Source organism: Meleagris gallopavo, chromosome 5 (assembly GCF_000146605.3).
Source record: "Meleagris gallopavo isolate NT-WF06-2002-E0010 breed Aviagen turkey brand Nicholas breeding stock chromosome 5, Turkey_5.1, whole genome shotgun sequence".
In the NCBI taxonomy this organism is placed as follows: domain Eukaryota; kingdom Metazoa; phylum Chordata; class Aves; order Galliformes; family Phasianidae; genus Meleagris; species Meleagris gallopavo.
The window spans coordinates 18,350,466-18,376,635 of record NC_015015.2 but is presented as its reverse complement, the minus strand read 5'-3'; the positions used below and the strand labels follow the sequence as shown (position 1 = coordinate 18,376,635).

Sequence of the window (26,170 nt, the reverse complement as noted above, 5' to 3'; positions counted from 1 at the left end):
ACGCAAGCCTAGGATACCTTTCACAGAAAAAAACTCTACCTGAAAGCTCTCCAGAGTACTGCACATTACAGAACAGATCGCTACTGATAGTACTGCTGTGTCTGTATCAGGACACATGATCAGAAGGAACAGCCAGTCAATCTGGCAGTGGAGTTTTTGAGGAAGAAATACAAGACACTTATGTGTTCGAACTTGGTCACCAATAGTGTCCGTAACTTCAGCCTCTTTGCAAAGAGGATCTGTCACCAAGGATGAAGCACGAACTCTTTGCTGCCAAACCTCTGACATGCCTTTTGTGGGAATTGTCACTGGATACTGTCACTGATCTCTGTACAACATTTCCCAAATGTGAGGAGATTGATTTAGATCCACGCTGATATATAGATGTAGTGCTGCTCACAAGGGCTACTCAGGACATACGTGAGTGAATGCCTCCTGTTGTCCTGCTTACCCCCTACCCAGCATACAGCCACACCAGCTTTGATTCCAGTGCACCAGGAAGGTGTCCTTGCTCTACTGAAATCTGCAACATGCTGTGAACACAAAAGGAAAATGAGAAACTAGAGCAGATCGGCAGCTGGAATTTGCAGCAAGATGGCACCAAAAAGACATACCTCTCATACCTGCTCACCCACAAAGAACGTCACAGCTATGAAGACAGTAATTTAACTTTCACTTTCATAATTAAAACCTCAATTCATGACTTAATGGTATGAATCTTTTCAAAAGATATAATTAGGGAATTTTTAGTTAACATAGGTGCTTTTGTTTTTATAGTGGAAGAAACTACAGGATTTTTATTTGAAGTTTTCAGGAGGATTTAAACGCTTTTCTGTGTATCACTCAGGTAGAATGCTGCGAGACCGTATTTCCGCTGCATTGACCTTGGAACAACAGACACAGGATCTGAATTTTGGGTGGGTCTATGTGAAGCCAGAGTCAGTCTTAATGATCCCACTTAAAGTGGGTCCCTTCTGACTTGGGATATTGTATAGATCTGTAACTGCAGACTCTCAACAAATGCTTTTATATTCTCCTAAGTCAACTTACAGACAGCAAAGTGCCTAGTAGGATATAACAAGACTTTGTTTACTCAGAGACTGCAAATATTTGCAAATGTTTACATTCAGGTTCAGTTGCTTCTGTGGATTGAGGTGGGAGGACAGATACATCTTTTCAGACTTCTTCATGCAGATATGAAGCATCCGACTCACCAAATCCACATCTATTTTACTCATGTCTACTGATGCTGATACAGCCAGAAGAGAAATTCAAAAGCTAAGCATGAAGAAACTCCAAGCATCATGCCTTGCCTAAAAATTTCAGTTTAACACCACATTATCTTCACTGGCAATAAAGGTACATTGTAAGCAAGGCAACATTGGTGGAAATAAGACAGACTTGGCCTAACACTCAGTGAAACAAACGGAGCTGGCTATTTATGCTTATGAGATAATGCTGCATTCAGGACTCCAGCAGCCGCCCAAAGGCTCTGTGACAACAGTTATTCAACATCTTTGCTACAATTTATCCCTTGTTCAAATGAAAACGGGGAGTCAGCTTTGAAGAGGAATGTCCCAGTCAGTATCCAAATATGCACAGCATAAAAAGACTGTCCATTAACAGCTCCAGCAGATAAAAGATTAGTACACTACGGAAGGCTAAGTTCACTTTGCATCTCTTTCATTAATATCTTTGATATCACTCAAACAAAGCATCCCAGCATATGTTCAGACTGGTTTTGGGAAGCCAAGAACAAGACAAGTTCCTTCTTGCTCTGCTGCAAAACCAGTGACATCACCTAAGCGTCTGTCACAAATAAAGGACACCTGCCAGCCATTATCTGACAACTTAAATCCCCTTGAACAGTTTTAATCCCTATCCTCCCCTATCCTCATTTAAACTGCCTGATGATTACATTGCTTATACAACATTAGAAGTTATGAGGGTTATTTGTAAAGGCAGATTGACAGCCCCACTGCAACACAAGTTCTCAGAAATGTTTCTTCACTGAAGCGCAGCTACATTTGTGATTAATTCAAGGAATTGCTCACTGCTCAGCTTCAACTTACCCTCCTCCCATTTTCCAGGTGCGATATATTCTGCAGCTAGCATTTTCAAGACTTAAAAATGAGTCAAACCTAGCCAAAACAGAAGAAAATCCCACAGTTACTTCTGATTAAAACACTAAATGTTACCAAGGCAAACCAAGTCAACAGAAACACCCTTTTTTCTGAAGCAGATAGCTTCTTTCAATTCAAATAGAAAAAACACAATGCTGAGAAGTAAGCCTACTATCGGATAGTCATCCTTGAGCCATTAATTCCTCAGAGCAAAGACACCTTTTATTGAACTGGAGAGCAATTAACACATCACCATCTCCTCTGTAAATAATATAACACACACAGAATAGTGTATCTCTTTCTAAGCAGCCTATGGCATTAGTTTAAGCAATTGGCACACTCCTTGTAGCAGGTGGCTGCCTTTCAGCACTTAGCCGTGCACACTCTTGAATTAAATATAATCTTCTAAATCATTCACTAATAAACAGCCACTTGCTTTTTCCTTGAAACACCCCATGCAGAATGTGAGCTGAGGTGAACAGGTTTATTTTAATCCTACAGCCTTTGTGGAGGGACTTGGCATTCCCCTGGAGCCCCCACGTTTGTCTGTCCCTAGCACAGCTGCTTCAACACACCAAAAATACAAGTGCCTCTCAAATCCAAGGGCTCTCAGCACAGCTACATGGTGGAAGAAAAACAGGCTATCAGCTACTAACAGCACAGAGTGAGCATGGACCACATCCACAGCCCCAAAACAGCACAAGATTGAAAGGAAGAGGAGGAGCAGAAATAATTATTCAAATTACTGAACCGCACCTTGAAGAAGGAGCATTCCCCACAGCAAGATTCCCAGACGTGCATCCAAATCTCAGAGCAAGATCAAAACTCAAAATTTACGATTTCAGCCTTTCCCAGATGCTTTTCTAGTTTCACCTCCCGTGCTTTTAAGCAAACTATGAAAACCGTTACCAGCAAATGAGAGCACGTGCCGACACAGCACCATCCACTCTGGAGGGTGTTAATTGCTGGAAATGTTTTCCCTAATGATGTGTTCTTCATATTTTCAGAAGAGCAGAGCCATTATCTCTGGGCACTTACAGAGAAAGTTAACACAGTCCAAAAGAATAAGTTGAAACACAAGGAATATATTCCACCAACCATCCTCTTCAGGGTTAACGAATAATCACCGTCTTATAATAATTTCCTAATCGTCACAGGTTATTATTCTCTTTCTGATCTTCCAGAAGAGTCGGTGACGCTCACTGACACACACGAGATTCTAGGGGTGCAGCTGAACAAAAGCAGGTAGCCCCCCACAATGGACAGAGCATCCCCCAAAGAAGAGTCCAGAGAGAACCTACTGTCTGACAGCAGGAAGCTGGCTAGCAAGTGTCACTGCATCAGCTCCATCTTCCATTTCTTCATCACACACTGTAGAGCTTGATGGGGATGGCAGCAAAAAGAGCAAGAAAGGACAAGAAGTAAAGATGCAATCTCTATATTCAAGCAAGTTAAAAGCAAAGCTAATCCTAATGACTGTATCCCTTTTTTAACACACTTCATATATTGCACTTAATGAAAGACAGAACTTGCATATGTAGAAAAGAATCTAGCTTCTCCTTGAACTGCACATGCAATACATTCATCACTATATATCAGCTGCCTTACAACAAAGCACAACGAGGCCACTCAGATACCATATTCCAAACTACAGATGCCTACGTAGGACAGAGAAGTTAATTGTTTTTAGCATCTCAGAAGTGAGCATTTTATGTTCATTTGGTCTGCCTCTGTACTTTGAAGAAAGAGACTTGCATGTACTTTGTCATAATTATACAGCCCCACTGCCTGAAGTCACTGTAATTTTTTGCAACACTTCCGTGACACAGCTAGGTACATTACCCTCCTCTCTGATGGATTCAGACCTTGGTGTGAAGAGACAGTAAATCAAGTTTTACCGTAACCAGTGTCACCTTAATAAAATACCACAAGTGCCTGACACAGTGAAGAACCTCTCATATAATTCTGCCAGTTATGCCTGAAAGGCTTGGATTTTAAAAGAGAAAGGGGCGGTGTTAGTGTGCCTTGGTAGATTTATATGATCAGTATGGCATCATCTGTCCTGCCAGAGCCCACACTGCTGCAAGTTATCTAACCAGATATGCTGCTTGTATCAGTTCTGCACTATCTGGTCATCCAGCATTAGTCATCCTGAAACCACACCTGGAATTACTCTGCACAGGGCATGAATGAGAAAAGAGTCTATAGAGTAAGCAAACTCTTGTTTCTGTCTCCAACTACTGTCCACATCAACTCTATATCAAACTCCTCCCTGTACGACTGCAGAAAATCCCCATTAAGTAGACATGCTCAAATAGCTGGCCACCACCACTTTGGAAGGCAGAGCACACAGGATTTTCATAGTCAACACATCAGCTTCCTTAGAACAGAGATGCTGAAAGCGCTTCCAAAGAAGCAGAATGGCTGCGCCCTGCTCCACCAGCTCTAGAGACCCTCTCACCTCACTGCCTGCTCTGCTGATAAAATATGGCAAGAGAAACGTGCTGGTAGCCCACATCCACCTAGCAATAAGACTTAAGCAATAAGGCTGGATCTTTTCTCCTTTCTTCCAGAGAAAGAGATCAGGGGACTCCTCTTGAATGGCCTACTAATGGGAGGGAAAGAAGAAAGTTAGAAGAACATCTCGGAGATGGGAGAGATGCTACAACTGAGTTCTAGTTTATGCAAGAATCTTTAATTTAAGAGATTAAACACAAATTTGCCTTTATTTCACAAACTGCTGAGACAACTACATTCTGTTTGCAGAACACAACAGAACATAAAATTTTAAAATACTCTCACAATATAGGGCCCAATCAGTCACCCATAAACCCATCCTTTAAATATTCACGTGTGATGAAACCAAACTGCGACACACAGATCTGTATAGAGCCGCTTTCTGCTGTTATGTCTAGGTTTTAGCTGCTTGTTCTCCCAGCAAACACAGTCCTCCTTGTTTAACATTTCCCCTGGCAACAGGACACTTCCGACAGCATCACCCCGTATAAATCATAAGCTTGTGTAAACTGGTAGGAACAGATGTCAGTGCGGGACAGCAGATCTTACAGAAAGTGAATGCTAAGACTTCACATATATATGTATTAAGTGAATCAAGAGGTGGTAGAGAAAAGATGAATTTATGATAATGAATTACAATAACAACATTCTCCTAATATCATTGAGAGAATAATTTATGCACTTAGGATGTGATGGCACGTCAATGCAGCACATCTGCAGGGGAAAGAAAGCAGTGGTCTCTGTAATAAGGGCTTTGGCTACATGAGGAGGCTGCAGCTTGGAGACAGTGATGGGAGGCTCTGCAGAGGGCCCACGCCAGGAAGCAGCCCAGGGCTGCAAAACAAAACAGCAACACTGCCCTTAACAAGAAAGGAAAGCCCATAACCTCTCACTCAACAGCACTGAGCTAATTTCCAAGTGCGAGGAGATTGATGACAGATAACCAAGATTTTAATCTTGACAGAGAAAGATCTGCAGACTTCCCTACCTTGGGAAAGCATTTCAGCTCTTGCTTTGAAGTCTTGCCCTAAGAATACAAAACAAGGAGTCCAGAAAGTTCTCTCCTGAGGCTCCTAAAATGAAATCTGGAAGAGGAACAAGAATGTTTTTTCAAACAATACATTAAAGCAACAGCTGAAGTTAGGAGATCGATTAGCAGAAGACAACTGGAGTCAAGGAAAGACAACAGCTCAAGAAGAGGAGAATGACTGTCCTAAGTGCCAGTGACAGCATGCTGTCTATGTGGCAGGATAGTGCTGCTCCTAGCAAGGAGCACTAGCCAGAAACAGACACTAAACCTCTTCAAACAGGAATGTAAATCCAACAGTGAAAAGAATTAGACCCAAAAGAATCCAATGCATGAATCTGGAAGCACCACCTGACTTGGGTGCCAAAACACGGTGCAATCAGAACTGCGAGCATCCTTGAAGCTGCAAGTAGAAAGGCAGAACGTTCTTCTCCAGGTGCAGTGATAGCACAGAAATGGAGACACACACACACACACAAACAATTTCAAAGCCACAAGGAAAAATAAAGCCTTGACTTCAGAGGATCAGGCTGGGTTCTAATCAGCTGGTTTTTAGCCATGCTACATTGAAAACAGGACTAGCCATGGCACAGCCAGCAACAGCTCTTCAGCCCGCCTGGGACTTCCATATCATTCTCACACTGGTATTTTGACATCACTGCTCATACTGATCTGATTCATCAGCAAAACACCACAGGGCACAGCTTCCTCAAATATCATGCCCTGGGTCTATCTGAGGAGATTTTGCCATTATTTTAGGCTCGAAAGGTTTGTTTTATCAAAGATGGCATGCGTTTGCTATTTCTGGTAGTTCTGGTCATGCATCCTGCACCAGGAAACCTCAGACAAAGTTAAATGAGGGCAGAAGATGGGACTTGGCCGTGACAGATGCAAACAACTACTGGTTATTTGAAGTTGGGAATTTCCCACAGACACTACTAGAGATGCAGAGAATAATCACTTCAAGTGAAAAATAACTGTTTTTGTAAGCACCTATCTAAAATGCGATTTTCCCCCCATTCAGACCAAGTTCTTTGATATGCTTTATGCAGTAATAATAAAAATATATACAGAAAATAAAGAGAATCAACATTTGCTGTATGGATTAGATTTCTGCTGCTTTCTGTAAGCAAATCAATAACAGAAAAATAAATGGCATTTGCATTTTGTCAATGGGAAACATACAGTTAAGAAGATACACAGCAGGGATTATATTGAAGTGAGAGCTCATCCTTTTCACAGTTCAGTTTTGCCTTATCTATTTCACTTATTCACTGCACCAGAAGCCCTAAGTGAGAGAAATGATGTTTCTCCACCACACTGGAGCCTATTCAGAGCCTCCACGTAGATGGGAAGTTAACGTGGGGTGGGCAGTGTGGGTATGCAATCCTTCTGGAAGGCATCTGGGACTAGTGCTTTTCAGCAAATATTGCCACAACACTGTGGCAGAGACTACTGGGATGAAGTTGGACAGAAGAATATTTAGCAAAAAGCAGGAAAAGTTTTAACATGTGCATGAGAAAACTGAACACTTCTCGCAGAGAGACTGAGGGAGCTGGGGCAGAGCTCTGGCCTAGAAAGGGCCACAGAAGAAACAGACTAGGATTCAGTCTACATGATGTACCAGTGTTCTTCCTTTTCCACTTCTTTCTTCTTTGATTCCTGCCAATTACATTTCCTTTATTTCCTACAATCCTCCAACCAATTTCCAAGAAAGCAGTAATTGCTTTTTAAACACCTATTTTGGCCATAAATAAAAAAATAAAAACTACGCCACCCACCTCAACATGCTCATTAGACAAATGGTCTTCAAGAAGTCTTGTGGTGCATTCCAGCTAAGGAAGAATAAGCAAACATTCTGGGTATGTCACCCACTTGCAATTTCCGAGCCTGGCAGTGTTTTACTGGACCAAAAATGGGACAGAACACAAATTAACAAGCTTCTAGTTAACTACAAAGCTACTGTCATCTTTTAAGGCTTCAATCAACAATTTTTCATCAGTTATTCTCAAAATGAGCCAAAGCAAAACTCAAGGGATCTCTAAAGCATTTCTGTAACTTCAGGCATCATTTTGCTGGTTAAATAACCCCTGACAGCTCCACATTCCTGCTGGCATCTGTCACATTTATGCAGGCTACCAGGTGTGCTTTTGGAAGAAGCTGGGGCACAGACACATCCTGATAGATCGAACTGGCAAAGCTGAGGGGGCTGAGAAGCAAAGAAATGATCCCACAGACTGCTCTGAATTTACACAGACAGGGCCTGGAGGGAATAAAGACTCACAGTTTTCCTGAAAACTTTCAACGTAAATGAAGTCAATAACATTCATGGGAACTCAAGATACCTTGGGAAAAGGCAAGGCTTCTAAATGTTCAATATTATTCTCAAAACATCAATCTATCCACTTGGTTCCAAAATAGGATACACTTGTTTTCAAATAAGACCCAAACTGAGACTTGGGATCTGCTAAATTAAAGGATTTCCCAATCTTTTCCCAAGGTTCTAGGGAACCAAACATTACCACTTGCAGAAGCTCGTGAGATGCACTGTAACCGGGCTTCTTTGAGTGCCTTGGTAAATTCACTAACGAAGAAGCAGTTTCAGCATGCTGCCATTAAGGGTTAATTTTGCATCTCATTGGCCTAGCTAGGTATTCCCATAAATACCAACCCAGCAGATATAATTGCAAAGCAGGTATGCTTGGCTCTAGCCACTCTGCCAATTTAGTGGCAATGAATGTCTGAAAATTGCAGGGTGTAAATTTAGCTGGGTGGGTCTCACACATTGTGTTTATTTTACTGGGAGAGAACTGTATTTGATTAATCAGAATTAAAAGAAAGATATCACACTTCATGAAAGGTTGTTTATTTTTTCCCCTGCCCGTAGATAGAAATAATAACAAGAATAATCACTATATTTACTGCGTAAGGACAAAGGCAGCACAGCTTGCACGTTGCTGAGTTTCAACAGCAATTTCTTTTAGGTCACTGAGCAGTGAACTGCTTATGCCAAGCAACGCCAAGACTTCTGCAAAGTGCCTATCAGATCCGAGTAAGACGAGGCAAGAAGAAAGAGATGCCTCTGTAATAAAAGGCAGCATATTTTCTCTGTAACAACCACGTTCAAATTTCTTTTGCACTCTCAAGAAATCACCACCTGCTAGCTCTGTGGCACATTTGCAGTTTCCCTCGCACATACTACGAGAAATTCAGAAGACAATGAAAACTGCAGATAATGGACACTTTAAGGATGAGGGCAGGTAACAGCCACCGTTACACAGTGACACAGTTACACAGCAGATTAACAGCCACTGCCAGAAAGACAGACCATAGCACAGCACACATGGGCCCCAGCCAGAGCCTCCCCCACCCCACCACAGACATGGAGCAGAGACGATTTTGTTAAGCAGCCTTGAGTCTTTGCATTTTACAAGCTACTCGATCCCAACGCAGTGCTGTTACAATAACTAATTCTTACTTGACAGAAGCATGCCTTAACCCACTTTCAGATTCATCCGGTCTTGGATTTTCTAAAACCACCTCAGCACACCTGAGAGAAAAGCAACCTTCTTGGTGAGCAGTTCAGAGTTTCTCCTTCCCCCTACGGTAACCAAAAACACTTGGAAGCAACAAACCACTTGATGAAGTACCAGAGATCCTCATATACTAGTCCCTTTGAGTTGCAGCTATTGCAAGGAGTTGTTCTCATCATAAGCAGGCTGACACGTTCTGGTTTGCTCTTCTGTCAAAGAGCAGAAGTCACAGCTTGCGCTTCCCACATGGGAAAGCCCGATAAACTGAAAGCACCCAAACGCTGAGGTTCTCTCTCCTTTCTGTACGTGCTTCATTAGCATCACAGGAACCAGCCTGTACCACAGGTAGGACACAGACCTATTTGAGGCAATGGATTTCTGTGACTGTTGAAAATTAGTTAAAAGATTTAGAAAGAAACTGCATATTCCAGATGAGATGTAAGGCAAATGGGAATAAGTTAAAAAGAAGTGGACTTAACCACTATTTTCCTCCCAAGAAGAAAGTAGGAAGGGGCTTTCATTTCCTACCATCAGATAGAATGGTCCTTTGTTTTCCCTATCACTCGCACTTCCTGACACCAGCACAGTATAGAGGTACTTGGCTTTTGGTCCTTCGGCACAGAAGTCACTTGCAAAGGCAAAAATAGTTGGCTGGGATGAGGAATCCCACACTTAGACAACACAGACCAGGCATGTCCAACACAGCCTATGGGCTGTGCGTGGCCCGTCCCAGCTCGCAGCGCAGCCATCCCCTGCCCTGCGCCATCACAGAAACAAACAGCAGTGTCCATAGTGTTTTTGTTCTCTTTTTTTGTTTTAATAAAAATAAAGATTAAAATGAGTTTTGTTACTTATATACAATAACTGTGTTATATATTTTACAACGACTGCTCCAAAAGCAATGCTTTCTATTTCATTACATTGGTCCACAGTGTCAGAGGCAGATGTTGGTGGTATGGCAGTAGAGGTTGAACCTTCCCACCAATATTCCATTGCATTTTGTTGCTGTGTGACAGATGGCAGCAGAGGGGCAGTCGGACAAGTTGGTGTCTGACATGGAAGTGCATACAAAGCGAAGGTGGGGAACTGAATTTCTCCACAGGGAAAATAATGCAATCAATGACATTCATTGATGCTTGCTGAATGTTTATGGAGACCACAGTACAGTGAGGCGGTGCGTGGTGCATTTCAGCAGTAGTGACAATGGGTCACTTCCTCTGGTGCAGATTTTTACGAGCGTGACACGCAGGCTCTTGCTCTCACTGGTGAGAGTGCGTAGCTACTTGTGGTGACTGTGTTGAAAAACAGTGATTTGCAGCTGAGAATTTGTTCTATTAAACAGTATTATCATGCTCTTTGGATCAGTTGTTACCATGGAAATAAGTAAGAGGCATTACTTTCAGAACAACCTTTGTGTATGCAACCCAATTCCCATTCACTCAATGTGGCCCAGAGAAGCCAAAAGGTTGGATACCTGTGATAAGGACTGTGAACTAGGGATCTTCTGGAATCTTGTTTTCAATATGAACAGAAGATTTCAATGTCCTTCAGCATGCATCCGATAAAAGAGGCTTTCTTTTCCGTAAACACTAACACTCCCCGACATCTGTCAGAGGGACTTAGCAGGACAGCTTCTCCAGGCACTGCAGCAGCGGAGGACAGCAGGCACACTGCCTGGCACAGGGAAGGCCCTGCACCAAGCTGAGCACGCTGCTTCGCTCCCAGCGGCCCCAGCCGGCTCCTTCCCGACAGGCCTTTGCCCACCTGCATCGACAAGGGTGCTCAGCGTTCATCATAATGCAGAGTAAACTCTTTGGACTTCAAGAACTAGAAACAACAAGGTTTTGAGAAAGACATCAGCAACTCAGCTGCATTCCCCACTTCAGGCTTGGAAGGAAGCCTTCAGCAGCTCACACTGCTTCCACACGGGTCCGGGCTCCTCTGACCCAGCAACTGGAGCACACGGAAAGTGGAAAGCCAACCTCAGATGTAACTTCCTTCAGCAATCAAGCCTCATTAATAATTTAACTGTTAATGGCTACATAAATGAAGTACGTGAAGGAGAAATTAGTTGTTCAGTTACCCATTATACCAAAAGCACTGCTCTTCCACTGTCTTTGCTTCCTGCTTAAGCCACAGGGCTTCCCATTAGTTCATGGGACAGTCCCTTTAGAAGGGACTAACACATGAAGGTCAATTAATAAACTGAATTCATTTAAGTTAAATGTATACCACTCAGAGGAAAGGTAGAATGTGATTACTGTAGCTCTTTCCCATCCTCCTAACCTCGTATGCAATTAATTTCCACATACTCAAACACAATGTAGTCTGTATCACAAAAAGGTAAGATTTGTGCACCTATTGCTTTGCTGCTAATTATATATATGGATATTTCTGACTCAGAAAGTTAACACAAAAAAATTACTTCTGACATTGATCCATATTCTGTGGATTATCTGGAAGAATGTAAAGGGAAAACTAAGACACAGAAAATATAATGCAATGATAAATCTCGCCCAAGACTCTAGCATCAAACACATCGTGGGCCTTAAGTGCCCTACACCACATTCACATCCTTCACATACGAAGCAGAAGATGCAGCACAGCCAGGAACATAGCCATCCACTAGCTCTTTACACTCTGGCTGTATATCCTCCAGATTTCCCCAAGAAGTAAAAAGAATACCATAAGTATTGACTACAATAAAGCTGATAACTGTGTGGAAAAAAAAGAACAACTTCAACTGAAGTGTTACCAGCACCAAAACAATGGAAGTTAATTCCATATGCAAATCCAGTGAGGCAGGAAGGATGTCTCAACATGTCTGTAATACAACATTAACCCAAACACAGATGTCCTTAACTGATGATAGATGTTCTTCCTTTCCACTAAGGCTACTCATTTGATCAGCATCTTCCCTATGGGATGCAATATGCTAATCCTAAAGACTGTAACAGGAAAGATCCACTCCATCAGTCAGATTTCAAGTGAGCCAACATGAGTTCCAATGCTGGTTGGAGGGTGTAAAGTTAATACAAACAAATCCAGTGCCCACAGTGTTGCCTGGTGAAAATCAGTTTCTTACTTCCTCTAAAAATCTGATCCCAATGATAAACATCCCTTTAGCAGCCACAAAGGCTCATCCCAAAGGCAGGAAGGCCATTTTGTCACCGAGACCGCTATCAACAAGGCAACTTTACAGCTTCACTACTGTCACTATTTGACATCCATCAAAAGTTTCTCAGTACATTCCAGATAACCATATAATCAACACACTTCAGGAAGGGCCAGAACACAGTGACAGCATGGGCTCAGGTACCTGGAATGGTACTTCTCATGAGGCCCAGGCAGAGCAAATTGTCACATCATCCACAGTGACTGCTGGAGGTGAGCAACTCCACAGCTTCTCTGGTACGTCAGCAACTGTGGTTTGTTTTAGAAGCACTCTGTCAGCAGGTACCACATGCTACCAGTGATGTTCTGGGATCAAACACTTACTTAGTGCTAACAAATCCGCATGGCAAGATGAAAATTAAGCTTCCTTCCACCAAATCAATCCTCAACCAGAGCACAAAACTTGCCGCTGGGGACAGAAATTAAACTATTCCATCTCCACACTCATCAGCCCAACTCATCCAATATCTTCTCCTGTTACAAAGTTGCTCCTTTGAAGATACTAGAATCACAGTGGTAAAAATCAGCACAGAATCAAACATTGTGCTCATGAAAAACGAAGGTTTAAGCCATTGTTGCTCAGGCCTTCTCCATTTGCTACCTAGAAAAACCCACAATAAATCTTTCTGTGAGTCTTTAAAAAACACAGCTTTAAGAACAAACTGCAGAGGTACATGGCTGCTTTCAATATCCTAGCTGCAAGAAATTCAAGTCAAAACTCCCAGTTTTAACAAGTTCACTCGAAGTAAAAGCACCTTTTATGTCCAATTATTCTCTCCTTCCTTGGGAAGGGAGGTGAGACTGACACTGTGTGAACAGAACAAATTGCAGCTGGCTAAAATGATTAACTTCTTTCCATTTCAATGAAATTTCATCTTTTGAAATTTGGGTTTAGAAACCTATATTTTTGAAGGAAACTTGCTGACTGGAAATGGAAGAAATGAAGTGATCTTGAGGAAATCCTGCAAAGCAGCTTAGTGACATTGATGTTTACAGCCTCGTCATTTCAATGAAATTTAAGGACACCAGAAACCTGAAAACAAAAAGACTCATCTCTGAGAATCAGGCTGTCAATACACCTTCGTATTCATTCACAGCAGCTTAAAACAGAGCAAATCTACTGAAATATATCCACATAGATTCATTCAAAGAAAAGGAGAATCCAAGCCCCAAAAAAGTAGAAAAAAGTAATACAATAATTCTCAACACGCTTAATTTAGAGCTAAATCTATTTGGAATCTATGTACATTCATGAAAAAAAAAACAAAAACAACCAACTAAAATTAAAAAAAAAAGTAACATATTCCTTTCTAATCTCTCCTGGGTAATCCAGACTCAGGACATATGTTCCTGGAGATGTGTGCTATTTATTAGGACTTAGCAGTGCCTTTGAGAAGGATTCATATGGCTGAACTGTGCACATTCTCTAAGATAAAGACAACGTCCTGAACTAAAAGTGATCAGAGGACGCTATGATCAAAGTCCTGTTGTACTCACCTATCTTTGAAATGTACAATACACTCATACAAGGGAAAAAAGCTTACAGTAGCACTTGGGGATGAATTATGTAGACAAACAAACAGTCCTTCCCCTTTCCCATGTCTCATTCCTAGGCCTGTGAAATTGTCATGTTGCACTGCTTCCCTATCTTTATTTTATTTCCTATCCTACACAGTATATTTCCTCACGTTTATTTTATTCCATATCCTACACAGTACAGAGACTATACTATGCTAATAAAAGCAAGAACCACCTATTTTCCCAGACATCTAGTTTAAAGTTGCCCTTTCCAGTGTATGAATTGGTGCCAGGAAAGGAACTTGCCATTCTCCACACTGGGTGACTGGAGGCACTTGCTGTCTGGCACGTGGGAAATGTTGATCGTAAGAAAGGAGAACCTGCATCATTCCAAATGCTCACGATGGATGCTATGATGGTATGAGCAAAATGAAACTACCACTGACATCCACTCCCAAATGAAGAATTTTCACTTTGATGGAAAACTACGTGATTCAAAGGAGTGATGTTCAAGCGACCAGTGAAACAGCCCTCTCAGCCAAGCTTATCAACACAACAGCATCAGATCAAAACAGGAGACCTTTAGTCACTCGGAACCAACGTATCAGTGCACAAGAATTCTCTCTACCTGAACAAGTCAGGGAGCAGAAGTGGCTGACAGCAATGGTGTGTGCCACTCACACAGGCCTCAGCCTTCCACCCCAGCCTGCCTGCAGCTCAGCCCTCCAAGAACACGTAAGCGACACAAAAAAATCCACAATTCCATTTCATGCTGTTTCCCTCATTCTTTCTGCAAGCTCCCTTGGCTTTATTGTGGCCCGGGGCAAAGAATCCCTGTAAGAAGGCAGCATGGGGACAACTCTCCATGAGGCATCAGCCAAAGCAGCTAAGTGTAGCTGACAGGGGAAGCGTACCATTTCCTAGTGTCCTACTTACCAAATCAATCAGAAACCAGCTCCAGCAATTAAGTAGTAATGAATTATTGATACCACTCACTTCGGGGAACTGAGCACTTACCAGCATTTATGAAACTAAAGAAACTGAGGTGGTATCACCATTTCGAGCTAGGCAGAAAGGCCAACAGCAAACAATCTGCTTAATGTTAAGCACTGCCAAGGATCACCATTATCTCCAGGATGTTGTCTCAGCCCTGTCTGTACATGATCACAGACCACCTTGATTTATATTCCACTCTACCCATTTGTAAAAAAAAATCTCCACTTCAGAGAGGCACTGTGAGTGCTCCACGTACAGAATTGAGTAATTTCAGTAACCAACCACTCCTTACTACTTTTTTAGAGGAGGAAAAAAAAGGAAAAAGATGATTGTGTTCAAAGGAAAGGGCAGTAGGAAGGAAGCTAGGGGAAAAAGAAAAAACAAAAAAACAACACACTACACATTAAAAATGTGATCTACAACATATGCTCAGTGGCAGGATTTGCCCTGAGGAAGCAAAGGTGGCCTTGAAACCCTACTACTTCAAGACACTTGAAGTCTATACATAGCTTGCTCCAAGTTAGCTAACCTTTTTACCAATGCAAATAAATTCAACTACAAGCTCAGTAGAAAGCCAAGGAATCCAGTCATGATTCAAAACAGTCTTACAGTCACTTGAGGTTGTCAGTAGTACCACCAAGGAACACTTCCATCACTGATGCATAGGAGTAATCTAGGAAAGAGAACTCTCTACTCCTACCACACTTCCCACCTGTATTTTCCACTGATGCCACTGCTTTCTTGTGCATGACACCCTCTCTGTTTTCTAATAGCACGTTCACCTCACATCGTGCTCTCCAACCTGCCCCTTACCAATCCTACACCAGGCACACTAAGCCAACAGCCCTACATGCTGCCTACACACAGTTACTGAAGTCTCACACTTCTGGAGCCTTCACCACCAGCAGCAGTTGCTACAGTGAGGGCAGACACAGACTCAGCTGTCAAACTGGCAGCCATATCTCATCTGACCCGAGTTAAACAACACACGGTGTAATGTCAGCATGTCAGCTCCTAATCCTTTCCCTGGCAGGAATGCCAGTGATTGTGAGCTTCAGAAGGAGGAAGATGAATGTCGGTGCTTGTGACACAGCCCAGCCTCACCAACAGGATCCCTTACAGGAAAGGGCAGCTTTCAGGGTGGAATCTGAGAAGACCAGAGAGAGGATTCAGCCTTACCACAGATGTCTTGTATGATCACATTACTCTGCTTTCCTTGGCTTCAGTTTTCTTTATCTGTTAATGATTACTAATGCTCTCCAATCCCACGGGAATGCTGCAGGCATCCATAATTTATGTTTCTGTGCTGCTCAGATTCTAAGGAGATGGGTACCTGAAGATATATACTGATCAGTAGCTTTCCAAATATATAAACTGCTTTTTAGAGAACATCAATTAAAAAAAAAAAAAAGCAAAGTATCAGTATCAAAGGCCCACAGCCGTATCTTGAATAATTCATTCATCAGTAGTAAACAAGCAAAGACATATGCAGAAATCTCTGAGCAAGTATGCAGCTAATACCCCGTTCAGGGACTCAGATTAGAACACAGGCAGGCCCAGCTGTAACAGAACAGACCAGGAAGGTGATCATCCCTCTGTACACGGCACTGGTAAGGCTGCATCTTAATACTGTGCTCAGTTTTTGGCCACTCAGTACTAAACATTGAGAATCTGAAGTATGTCAAAGAAGGGCAACAAAGCTGGTGAGGTGTCTGGAGCACAAGTCTTATGGGTAGCAGCTGAGGGAATTAGGATTGTTCTGTCTGGAGAAAAGGAGGCTCAGGGGAGACCTTATTACTCTTTACACAGACCTGAAAGGAGGTTGTGGTGAGGTGAGGGTCAGCCTCTTCTCCTCTGTAATACTGATAGCATGAGAGGGAATGGCTTTAAGTTGCACCACCGGGAGGTGGTGGCATCATCATCCCTTAAGGTTTTCATGGAAAGGGTAGATACAGTATGCAGGGACATGCTTTGGTGGGCATGGTGGTACGATAGGTTCACAGTTGGACTAGGAAATCTTTGTGGCTTTTTCCCCACCTTAAATGATACCCTGAATGACACGTCCCCAAAGCCCTGCTGCTCAACATCCAACCAAACTCAGCTCACAGCAACTCTAGAGGCAAACCCCAGTATCTAGCCATTTCAAAGCACTGTTGATATGGAAATTAACTATCCTCTTTTACTTGCCCTCACAGGGGCTCAGGGCTCAACGGGAACTCCTGGTATGGTGTTCATTTTTGTTTTCCTCCTGTATGCATACATTTACCTTTGTTCAATGCTGAGGGTGCTTCATGGGAGGAGAAGAAAGGAACAACTTAGGAAACTTGCTTAAAAACAGACTAGGAATCTGTATGTTTCATCTCCTCCAAAATGATTTTGCCTTGGAAACATGCAATGACAAGCTCTTGGTATAGCTGCTTATACCAAGGGTTGAATTTTGACAACTGAGCTTGCTCTCACTCTAAGCATTCTCTAACCAAAACAGGCACTACAGCATCTCAATAACACACTTTTTCCAAAACAAAAGGCCAACGCATTCCTTCCAGAATGAACTAAACAACGCTGGAATACCAACAAGGTCTATGACAAGTTACTTTTCCTACAGCGAAGAAGCAGCTTGGAGTTCTTGAGCCTGAAAATCTTGCCCTGAATAGTGCAGTGAGGCTGGGTGTTTGGAAGGAGTGCTCTGTCTCTCAAAAGCCACCTTCCCTTTGAGAAATCTTCTATCAGGCATGTTTCCTGTCCAAAACAGAGATAATCACCAGATACCTCAGAAGTCACGTAGATTTAATTTTTACAGGAGCTGACAGGTCTCATGCAGGTCTCTTTGGGCTCCACAGATCTAGAGGAAGTTACATTGATAGCTTCTTAAAACAAGAAAGCCTGTTCATCAAGGTGGGCTGCCCAACTTTGCACCTGTCGATGAGCAAACAAATGAAGCAAGGAAGAAAAAAAAAAAAAAAAATACGGCCAAATTGTGCTTTGCAGGCTGAACAGTTTCCCCATGGGATTGTTTAAAAGGAGCAATGGCAGTCAACAGGCAAGATTCAGCCTCAGTTAGGATAAGAATATCCTGCCAGTGAACAAAACTGCTTTTTGTATTTTCAGATATTGTTTCTTTCAGCTAATTGGCTATTAAGCTCCAATAAGGTGGACATTTATCTCCAGATAACACAAGAAAATTGGAAAGTAAGCAGCCTGAAGCTACCCTGAAGACTGTTAACCAAATAGCAAGCCAGAGCTCCATTAAACCAATTCATTAGAAAACCTATGTCATCCCTTGGCAGATTTTCAAGGATCCCATTAGGAATTTTAAGAATACCCTATCTGATTAGTCACTGAAGTCTACTACTGAACTCATCTGTAAATAGAGAGTCCTTAACATTGAAAGCTTGAAAGTTTTCCAAAGCTGCTTCAAAAAATTAGAGCAGAAATGTCCACTGTCTCTAATATGCAGAATTTTGTACAAGAAAGGCAGAAACTTTCTATATTGTCTACAAGGTGAGACTGATGACAAGGTATAGCTGTGCAAACCAACATCAGCAAGTGTCACTAAACCTGGGTGGTCTCTGTTAATCTAACTAAGAAACAAACACCAGGATAAGTTATTTCAGAAGAGAAAACACCCAGGAACTCTGAATCACTGGTTCCCCGTGAAGCATCTACTGCTACCTTAGTTGTTGAAAAGAACAAGCATTCCACAGAAAGGTCACTTTCTGTGCAAAGAGGAAATTACATGATTTATAATATATATGTTTTATAACATTTTGTTTCTCCATTTAAGGAAAATTGGAAAGAGGAAGCAAAACTGCTGTCGTGCTCTTAATGGACATATAACTCAAGTATAAAGAAAAAAAAATACACTGCAACTGTTCTGGACTCTTTTTTGGAAGACAAAGATTGCAATCAAAAATGCTTAAAAAGGCAATGTGTGACACTGTCAGCAAACCTGGTATGAAAAAAGGAGCTGGCATCACTCTACCTCAAGCTTGTAATACGAAACTAACATCCCTCATCAAAGATTTTTAGGGTAAAATTGATACTGTTTACTGATTTGCAAAATTGTGAAGTTTATAAGTAATGCTAGAAAGTCTCCTGGCATTGTCATTTTTACCTCACTGGTACTCTATCAATGCTCCAGTCACATCTCGTTGATCTTCAGTCAGAAGTGCACTCCTGACTGGTTCATTGTGCCTTCTGGTCTTTCCTCAGAGAAGTGAAAAGAAATCAGTTCCTGAAGCTCACATACTGCCTGCAGATCTGTGGAGGGGCTGCTGGTCAAACTGACTGCAGAAGGACCAATACTTGTGGTCTGCTTTATAGTTAATAGGCTGAAAAATTTCAGGGCATGCTTCTCTCACACCTTCACACTTACTGATATCCAAAGCCACTACAACCCCAAGAGAGAACATGCCAAACAAGAGGAGGTAGATCCGCCTTAAGAAAGGTTTAGGAAAGAAATTTCTTAGAGAACGTAAATTAGGATTACACCAGGACTTCATTAAATACAAGGCAGGTTTAACACGCCAGACCTCAGTTACACGGTACAGTGAATGGTCTATTCATTTAAAAGTTCAACATGCTTTTGGTTTTGTTTTTCACACAATTCTACCTGCTATTCCACACAGGCTTTTATTTCACCCACAATCCTGGGTTTTAAATTCAGCCAGCACTTCATTAAGGCATGTAACTAGCATCAGCCCATGGATTTTTTCTGTCCCTCTCCACTTTCTTTCCACCTTTCAAAAGGTTGCCTTCAAAAAAGAAACAGAACTATTTTGAGTTTGAATAGCCTGCAATCAACACAAACACACTGCTGTTGCTCCTGTTAGCCAATTCTGAATTACGTCTAATTAGTTTAATGACATAGTCTTTTAAAACTGATTAAGCAGTAAGTACAGTTCTTCCAGACTCCGGGATTTGCCAAGCGCCGTTCGCGTTCTGCCAGCCTGAGCAAATCTTGATCTCAGCATCTGCATTGTTTTTCCAGTTACCCAAACAAGCAAAGCTGCAGACTCTGTTTCATATGACGCCAAGTCCTTGGTAAGACATGTTTCTTATCACGGCTCACGTCGTGGAAGGTTTCAGTCTCCCACCCTCAAGACCAGCATCCCGACAAGCTATAAAGAACTTCTCAGGCAGAAAGCTGCTCTCCTCAAGGCAAAAAGCGTGTGCACTTCAGGCTCCAGTCAGACCATCTATCCACCTTAGTGGCCGCCACTCCTACCCAGCTCTTGATCTGCATGTTTTCAGCCATAGCCATAAAAGCAGCAACTCATGCCATGGACAGGAGCTGGGTTAGCCAGCCACAAGAGCTGCTTTGCTTTGAAGCTCATTGCCATTGCTGCAACGTGTTTCCTTTGGAGCTTTTAGGTGGTGAGTCTATTAATGTATCTGTCCGTGAAGATCTGATGTGCTTTGGCACCTCCAGCAAAGTAGGGCTACTACAAATTTAACAATGTGAGGAACTGTTCTAGCACATTTTGTATTGGTCTCACCAGCGGTGAGGTGCCAACACTGACAACACACTTAGCCATCTGTACAATCACACCCCCGCATTGTGTGGCAAGTAATTATTAACTGAACTTCATATATGATCACTAGGAAATTCAACAGTTTGCTCAAGAGGCACAGTGCACCTGTAAAACTGCATCAAGAACCCACTGAGACCAAGACCTCAGCAACCTGCTCTGGCCAAACAGCACCTTCCACGCTCAGTCACAGCAGTAAGCCACACAGCCCATGGCTGGGCCTTACCATGGCACAGCTGAGCAGTGGGTAAGGGAAAAACAGATAAAAAGGGGCAAGTTTGGCAGCACAAGGGCATCCTATATGTCTAAGTTTCCTTTATCAAGTGATGTCACTTTCCACCAAATACACAATAAGTGATCTAAACCTAAGGAAAAAAAGATGAAGTGGACCACAAGGTTCAGTAAAGGAGGTATAAGCAACAGGACTATAAGTTGCCAGTTCTTTCCTTTGCCTTGTAAGAGGAGAAAAGTGCAACGTGGCAATTATATAGATTTTTATTATTATGTCTATTTGTGTCTTTATCACATTTCATGTTTTGCTAAACCTGAAACTCCTCTGTTTGAAGAATCTTAATGACAAATGAAGAATCTTCACTGTAACAAAAAGAAGTACTGCACAAAAAGAATAGAAAGGAAAAACAGGGATGCATAGCCGAGAAGAATTCATAGTGTCAAGAGAATCTTACCTTGTACCCAGCTCTTACCAGCAAAACAGAACATTTCAAAGACATGAGTAATTCTGAACCTTGGAAACATGCCTGTAGTTACCTGTAAGATATCGCTCCTGACTAAAACAGGGATCCACGGCACTAACAGCATAAATGAAAGCTGCTAAGGAGGAGAGTTGGTGTCCAAAAGAACTCCAAACCCAACCATTCTCAACCTGAGCACTTCCTAATCTTTAATAAACTAAGCCTCACAGGCTGCCTGTGAGCTACAATACTCATTTTAAGTGGGAACACCACACAGGGTGAGGTCCCCCCCAAACCAACCCCTAATGCGAAAAGATCCTGCCCATGGGTTCAAGCTTCGCTCATTTTAAGAGTTTTGCTGCCACATCCCCTTCCACTCATTATCTCAGGTCCCTGACCATCACAGAATATATCACACAGCAACCTGTGCAACTGTTTACTCACACCCAAAAAGCAGCTTTACTGAATGTATTTTGGTCATGCCCAGCTTCACAGCTGCTCAGGCCACTGCAGGAGGAAGGCATAAGAACCACAAAGAGGAGGTTCTGACCAGCAGCCCTCCTGCAGGATCCCTTCATTTCTATTTCACTCATCCAGGCCATTTTGGTTACCTGCCCACATCGCTCCCATCCTGCAGCAGACCTCTCACGCTAATAGGAAGTACCTTGCACTTCTCAAACTTTCGAGGACATGTTTTTGTGGGCTGCAGCTAAATCAGATACCTAATTCCACAGGTTTCTTTGCAGTCAAGAGATGGCTATCTGTGCTGGCAGCTGAGAACAAGAAAGAACAGAGACCAGCGGCTCTGTTTAGATATCTCCTGACGTTTCACATGTGCAAATCAAAATACAAACACACACCAGAAACAACCAGCATTTCAGCACCTTCTCCCTTTAAAGAGCTTTTCAGTCTCAATGGCCAGCTCTGCACGCAGCATAAGGTTGGCCTGTACTCGTCTCTCATCTGACAGTTGTACATCTGCGTGAGAGGCTTCCAAAGGGAAAAAACCAACACAGCAGACTCGAGCAAGAAGACCAAGCTACCGCAGCGTAGCAAGTTTTTACATGTCCTACAAGCATCTGATACACACTTGCAGCCCACGCCAAATGCAGTGCAAAATTCACAGCCCGTATCTCTCACTGACCATGTATTTAAGCTAAAAGTTTCATTGCAAGAGAGGCTAATTTAGTTAAATGCGTTCTAGCAGAACTCTTTGTCTCTCTTTTTTTTTTTTAACACATACAAGCTCTCTCTTGAAAATTCTTCAGCATCCAGTAAATTCAGGATAAACTGATTATACTAATGGCTGACTATAAAATTACCCTCAGCCATGATCTACTTACACTGCAGGCAAAAGGCAGTCCGTCATTCAGCGATTCATTTTAGAGACACCTTAAAATGCATCTCATCATTAAAACTGGTTTCACTTGAAATACTTCATTCTGCATCTTTGCATATCCTATTAGGAGATCTTGCCAGAGCAAGAGTTTTGCTTTAATACTTTATAAAAACAAAGAAAACAAAACCCACTGAAACAAAAACAACTGCAGAGACATCAGATCTTTCTCATTTCTCATCTTCTAAATCTACCCACTGACAATGGCATACGGCTCAGAAAACACCAGCTTCAGTACCCCTGGCAGTGCCTCCTACCAAAGGTAGGACATCACAGCCTGTCTGCGACAGATGGGGCGACCTAACAACAACAGTCTGCAAGGCTTCCCACCACTTCATTAAAATCATCGTCGGCTTCCATAACACTGAGGATGCTGAAAGTGAGAGCACTGCCATCATCACTGAGGACCTCACGCTATGGATTTGTCAGGCCCGTTACATGACTGCCTTTCTGCCTGTGCAGACAGAGGGCAACCACGGGACAGAACATCACAGAAGCTATTCTGTGAGATTTACTGGCTTTAAAAAACAAAGCCTGTGTGTAGGTGATAAAACTATTCTTGCCTCAGCCCTTCCTGACCAAACAGGGATGTCTGAACCTCTGCTCATCTCATCACTGCTGTCTAAGAAGCCATCAGCTCTGTAACCAGCCTCCCAGATTTATGACAAGTGAAGCTGTTTTACTCCTCACCTGGGAGATAATGAACAAACAAATGGAAGCAGGATGCCGGATTGCTGTTGTCACAATAAACATGTTATACTATCGCCATGAAATCCTTTCATCCAAAGAGCATGCTAGTCTCTTGGTGTATCAGATACTGGAGGCTGACAGTAAACTTCGAACATTTTATTTCACATTTGTACAAGGGGTGCATTTTGACAGCCTACTTTATAGCTACCAATCTCCACTTCCTATCATGATACATGACTGCAAGACTGCAATCAGGCCGTTACCCCAACTGGGTGTTGGCAGCACCCAATGTTTCTGATAGCAAACAAAAGAGTACGGTACCAACCACCTAAAAAGGAAGTCTTGAGCAAACAAACTCAAACATCAAATGCCCTGTAGCCAGATGTGGAGCTTTTCCTTAACACAGTACCCCTCAGCTGCTCTCACCACAGCCGCTGGCAAATGTACACCTACAGCAAATATCCAGCACCTCTTGTGTATCGCTTCTCTCTCCTATTGGTTTGCCAAGCTGGGAGCTTCTTCACTTGCCAAAGCTGCTACAGGAATCCTTGTTCATCACCCACACACCAAAGCGCTACGACAGCCTGCAGCTTGCACACATAATGGAACAGGAAAAATTGTGGTTGTTGAAGCAACAGACTTGGTTTAGAAGTTAAGAGGGCTGCATCAAGAATAAAAAACAAGCATACTGTATACACAGGACAGACATGCTTCCAAGCAGAGTGCTTTCCTTGCTCCCTTTATTTATACAGCAGTGGAGCAGAATGGTTCTCAAAAGCACTCGTCAGCTCCCATGCAGAATATGAGGGTTTTCAGCAAAGAAATCCAACTGAAGCAATACCTCAACATCGGTACAAATGAAGACCTGCACAGGGAAATCTTAGGTATTCCTTTTGCAGCGTACCAAAGCTTTAAGCTAGTCAGGATTACACCATGCAGATTATTAATGCAGTAACACAACCCTTCGAGCAGCTTCCATCCCTGCTCAGTTTTGGGGATGTTCTGGGTTTTTTTTAGACTTTTGAGATGTAGTAGCAAATTGTGATGACAGCACACATGTGGCCCTGCATGTTTATGCTTTCTGTGAAACAAGGTCTTGATCCCAACAGCACAAGTGCGAAAGACAGGAGGGAGCAGACAAAAAGCTTCCCCCTAAAACTGAGCAAGCTGAGCGTATTTTAGGAAGTATAACATCTATACATTATATATAGCTTATACATCAGAACAATCTTTACACTGGACTGTGATATCCTAGAGACCACACGTAGGAATTCGAGCTATGCACTGCACTCTGACTCTCCAGCAGGTTGGAGACTGACATTTTTAAGACCTACTTCAGATCTAAAACAGGAACAAGTTTTGTACTTGTCAGAAAGAAAGCAATCTTCCTTAACCTGATGACGTTCTTACAGCCTGAGATGGTAACTGCAACCCCTGAAGGACCTAACCCGCATCCAGGAACCCTTGAGCTGCCTTGGAGCCATGAGAAGTGCTGGGAACAGGATCAGAGCATCGCAGAGTGGAGTGCTACCTGGGCATGTGAAGGTGTGAGAGCTCAATGGGACCTGAAATGAGGCAGGGATTGGAAAAAAGAAAGGAATAAAATCGGGGAGCTCTCATACTGGGAGCGGAGGTTATGGCTGGAGATAAGACAGTCTCCTTTTGATCAGCTGTCAGCCTCGTATACATTCACCCTGTACATAGCATAGGTAAAACCTTTCCCGTGCAGATAAGGTCTTTCAGGATCAAAAGTGACATTTGATCTATTAAGAAAAGATGTAAATAAAATATCAAACTTTGCCTTGCAAATCTCCACTGATGCAATCCCAGCCAACAGCTATTTCTGCAAGAGGAACAACTGTTTAGACATAGACTTGAATCACTGTTTATTTTCTGTTAGCTGACACTGACCCGCAGGGCTTCAAAGTTTCCGATCCGTACCCAAAAAAAGACTCAAAAGGAAAGAAATTCTTTCAGGAGTTATCAAAACTGAAAGGCCAGGCAAAGACAAGCCAGTTCTCCCCGTGGGAAGGTTATGGGGCTGCCAAAATACACAGGGGAAGGAACATTTTAAACAAAAATCCCAAAGATCCAATACATGAATGTTCAAAATAGAAAACAAATGCATTAAAAATAACAACAACAAAGGTTTCAAAAAGCTCTTTGCATTGGCTCCAAAGCAAGCCAGAGTCACTGCAGCGGAACTGTTGTGCAAGAAGGGCAGAGCTCAGCGTGCAACGCTCTCAGATGGGAAACAGGTCTGTGAGGGGTGGGCTGGGGGATTGCCTTGCTCAGGTGGGTGCCTGGCAGCACCAAAGCCCCACGCTAAGCCCAGCGTGTTCACTCACGTACACACGGCACATGGAAATGCGTGCCTTGCTAGGAACAATTCGGTGAAGCGCAGGCCATGTTACTGGAGTATAGTGGAACTTAACGAGGAATAAAGCATCACAACACAGATAAACAAACCTGGGCTTTGCCTGAAGGTTTCCAAATAAGGAACTGCTGAAATAATTTTGAAAAGAGGCCCAAACCTACACAGCAGCTACACACGCTGCACGCACAGCTGGCAGTTACGTGACTCTGAAACACTGCAGGTCCCACTGCACCTCCCCTTCTTCCTGCCCATAGAACCAAAGTTATATCGTGGAATCTGTGAAACTTAAAAGCCCTTCATGAGAACAAGTACTCTTCAATAGGAAGAAAAAAGAACATCCCGCTTTACAATCCAAACTCCGCTACTGCGTGTCATCGTTTCGTTCCATCAGCACGGAGCGATTCCCGTGCCGGCAGCAGTACGAAGTCGGCTACCCACTTTCTGGGCAAGAGCCCGCTAGGACCGAGCAGCAGCACCAACTCACGCCCGCAGCACCGCCGCACGGCACGCCGGCAGCTCGCTGACTTTGACAGCCGCTGACCGCGGGGCTAGTAAAAGTTTACCGAAGGACGAGTTAACGGCGCAGCCCACCCAGC

At 42.8% G+C, this 26,170-nt stretch overlaps 1 protein-coding gene across 10 annotated transcripts in view; it reads right to left on the bottom strand.

The window, feature by feature from the left end:
* Positions 1-26,170, bottom strand: part of LDLRAD3 (low density lipoprotein receptor class A domain containing 3) — a 157,748-nt gene that overhangs the window by 79,727 nt on the left and 51,851 nt on the right. The window contains exon 1 of one of the 10 annotated variants that reach the window (XM_031553514.1): positions 2,073-2,130. The exons of the other annotated variants lie outside the window; for them this stretch is intronic. Coding sequence (XP_031409374.1) covers positions 2,073-2,115 — 43 coding nt within the window. The 5' untranslated portion in view covers positions 2,116-2,130. Of the gene's footprint in view, positions 1-2,072; positions 2,131-26,170 lie in introns of those variants that run through there. 10 annotated transcript variants of the gene reach the window in all.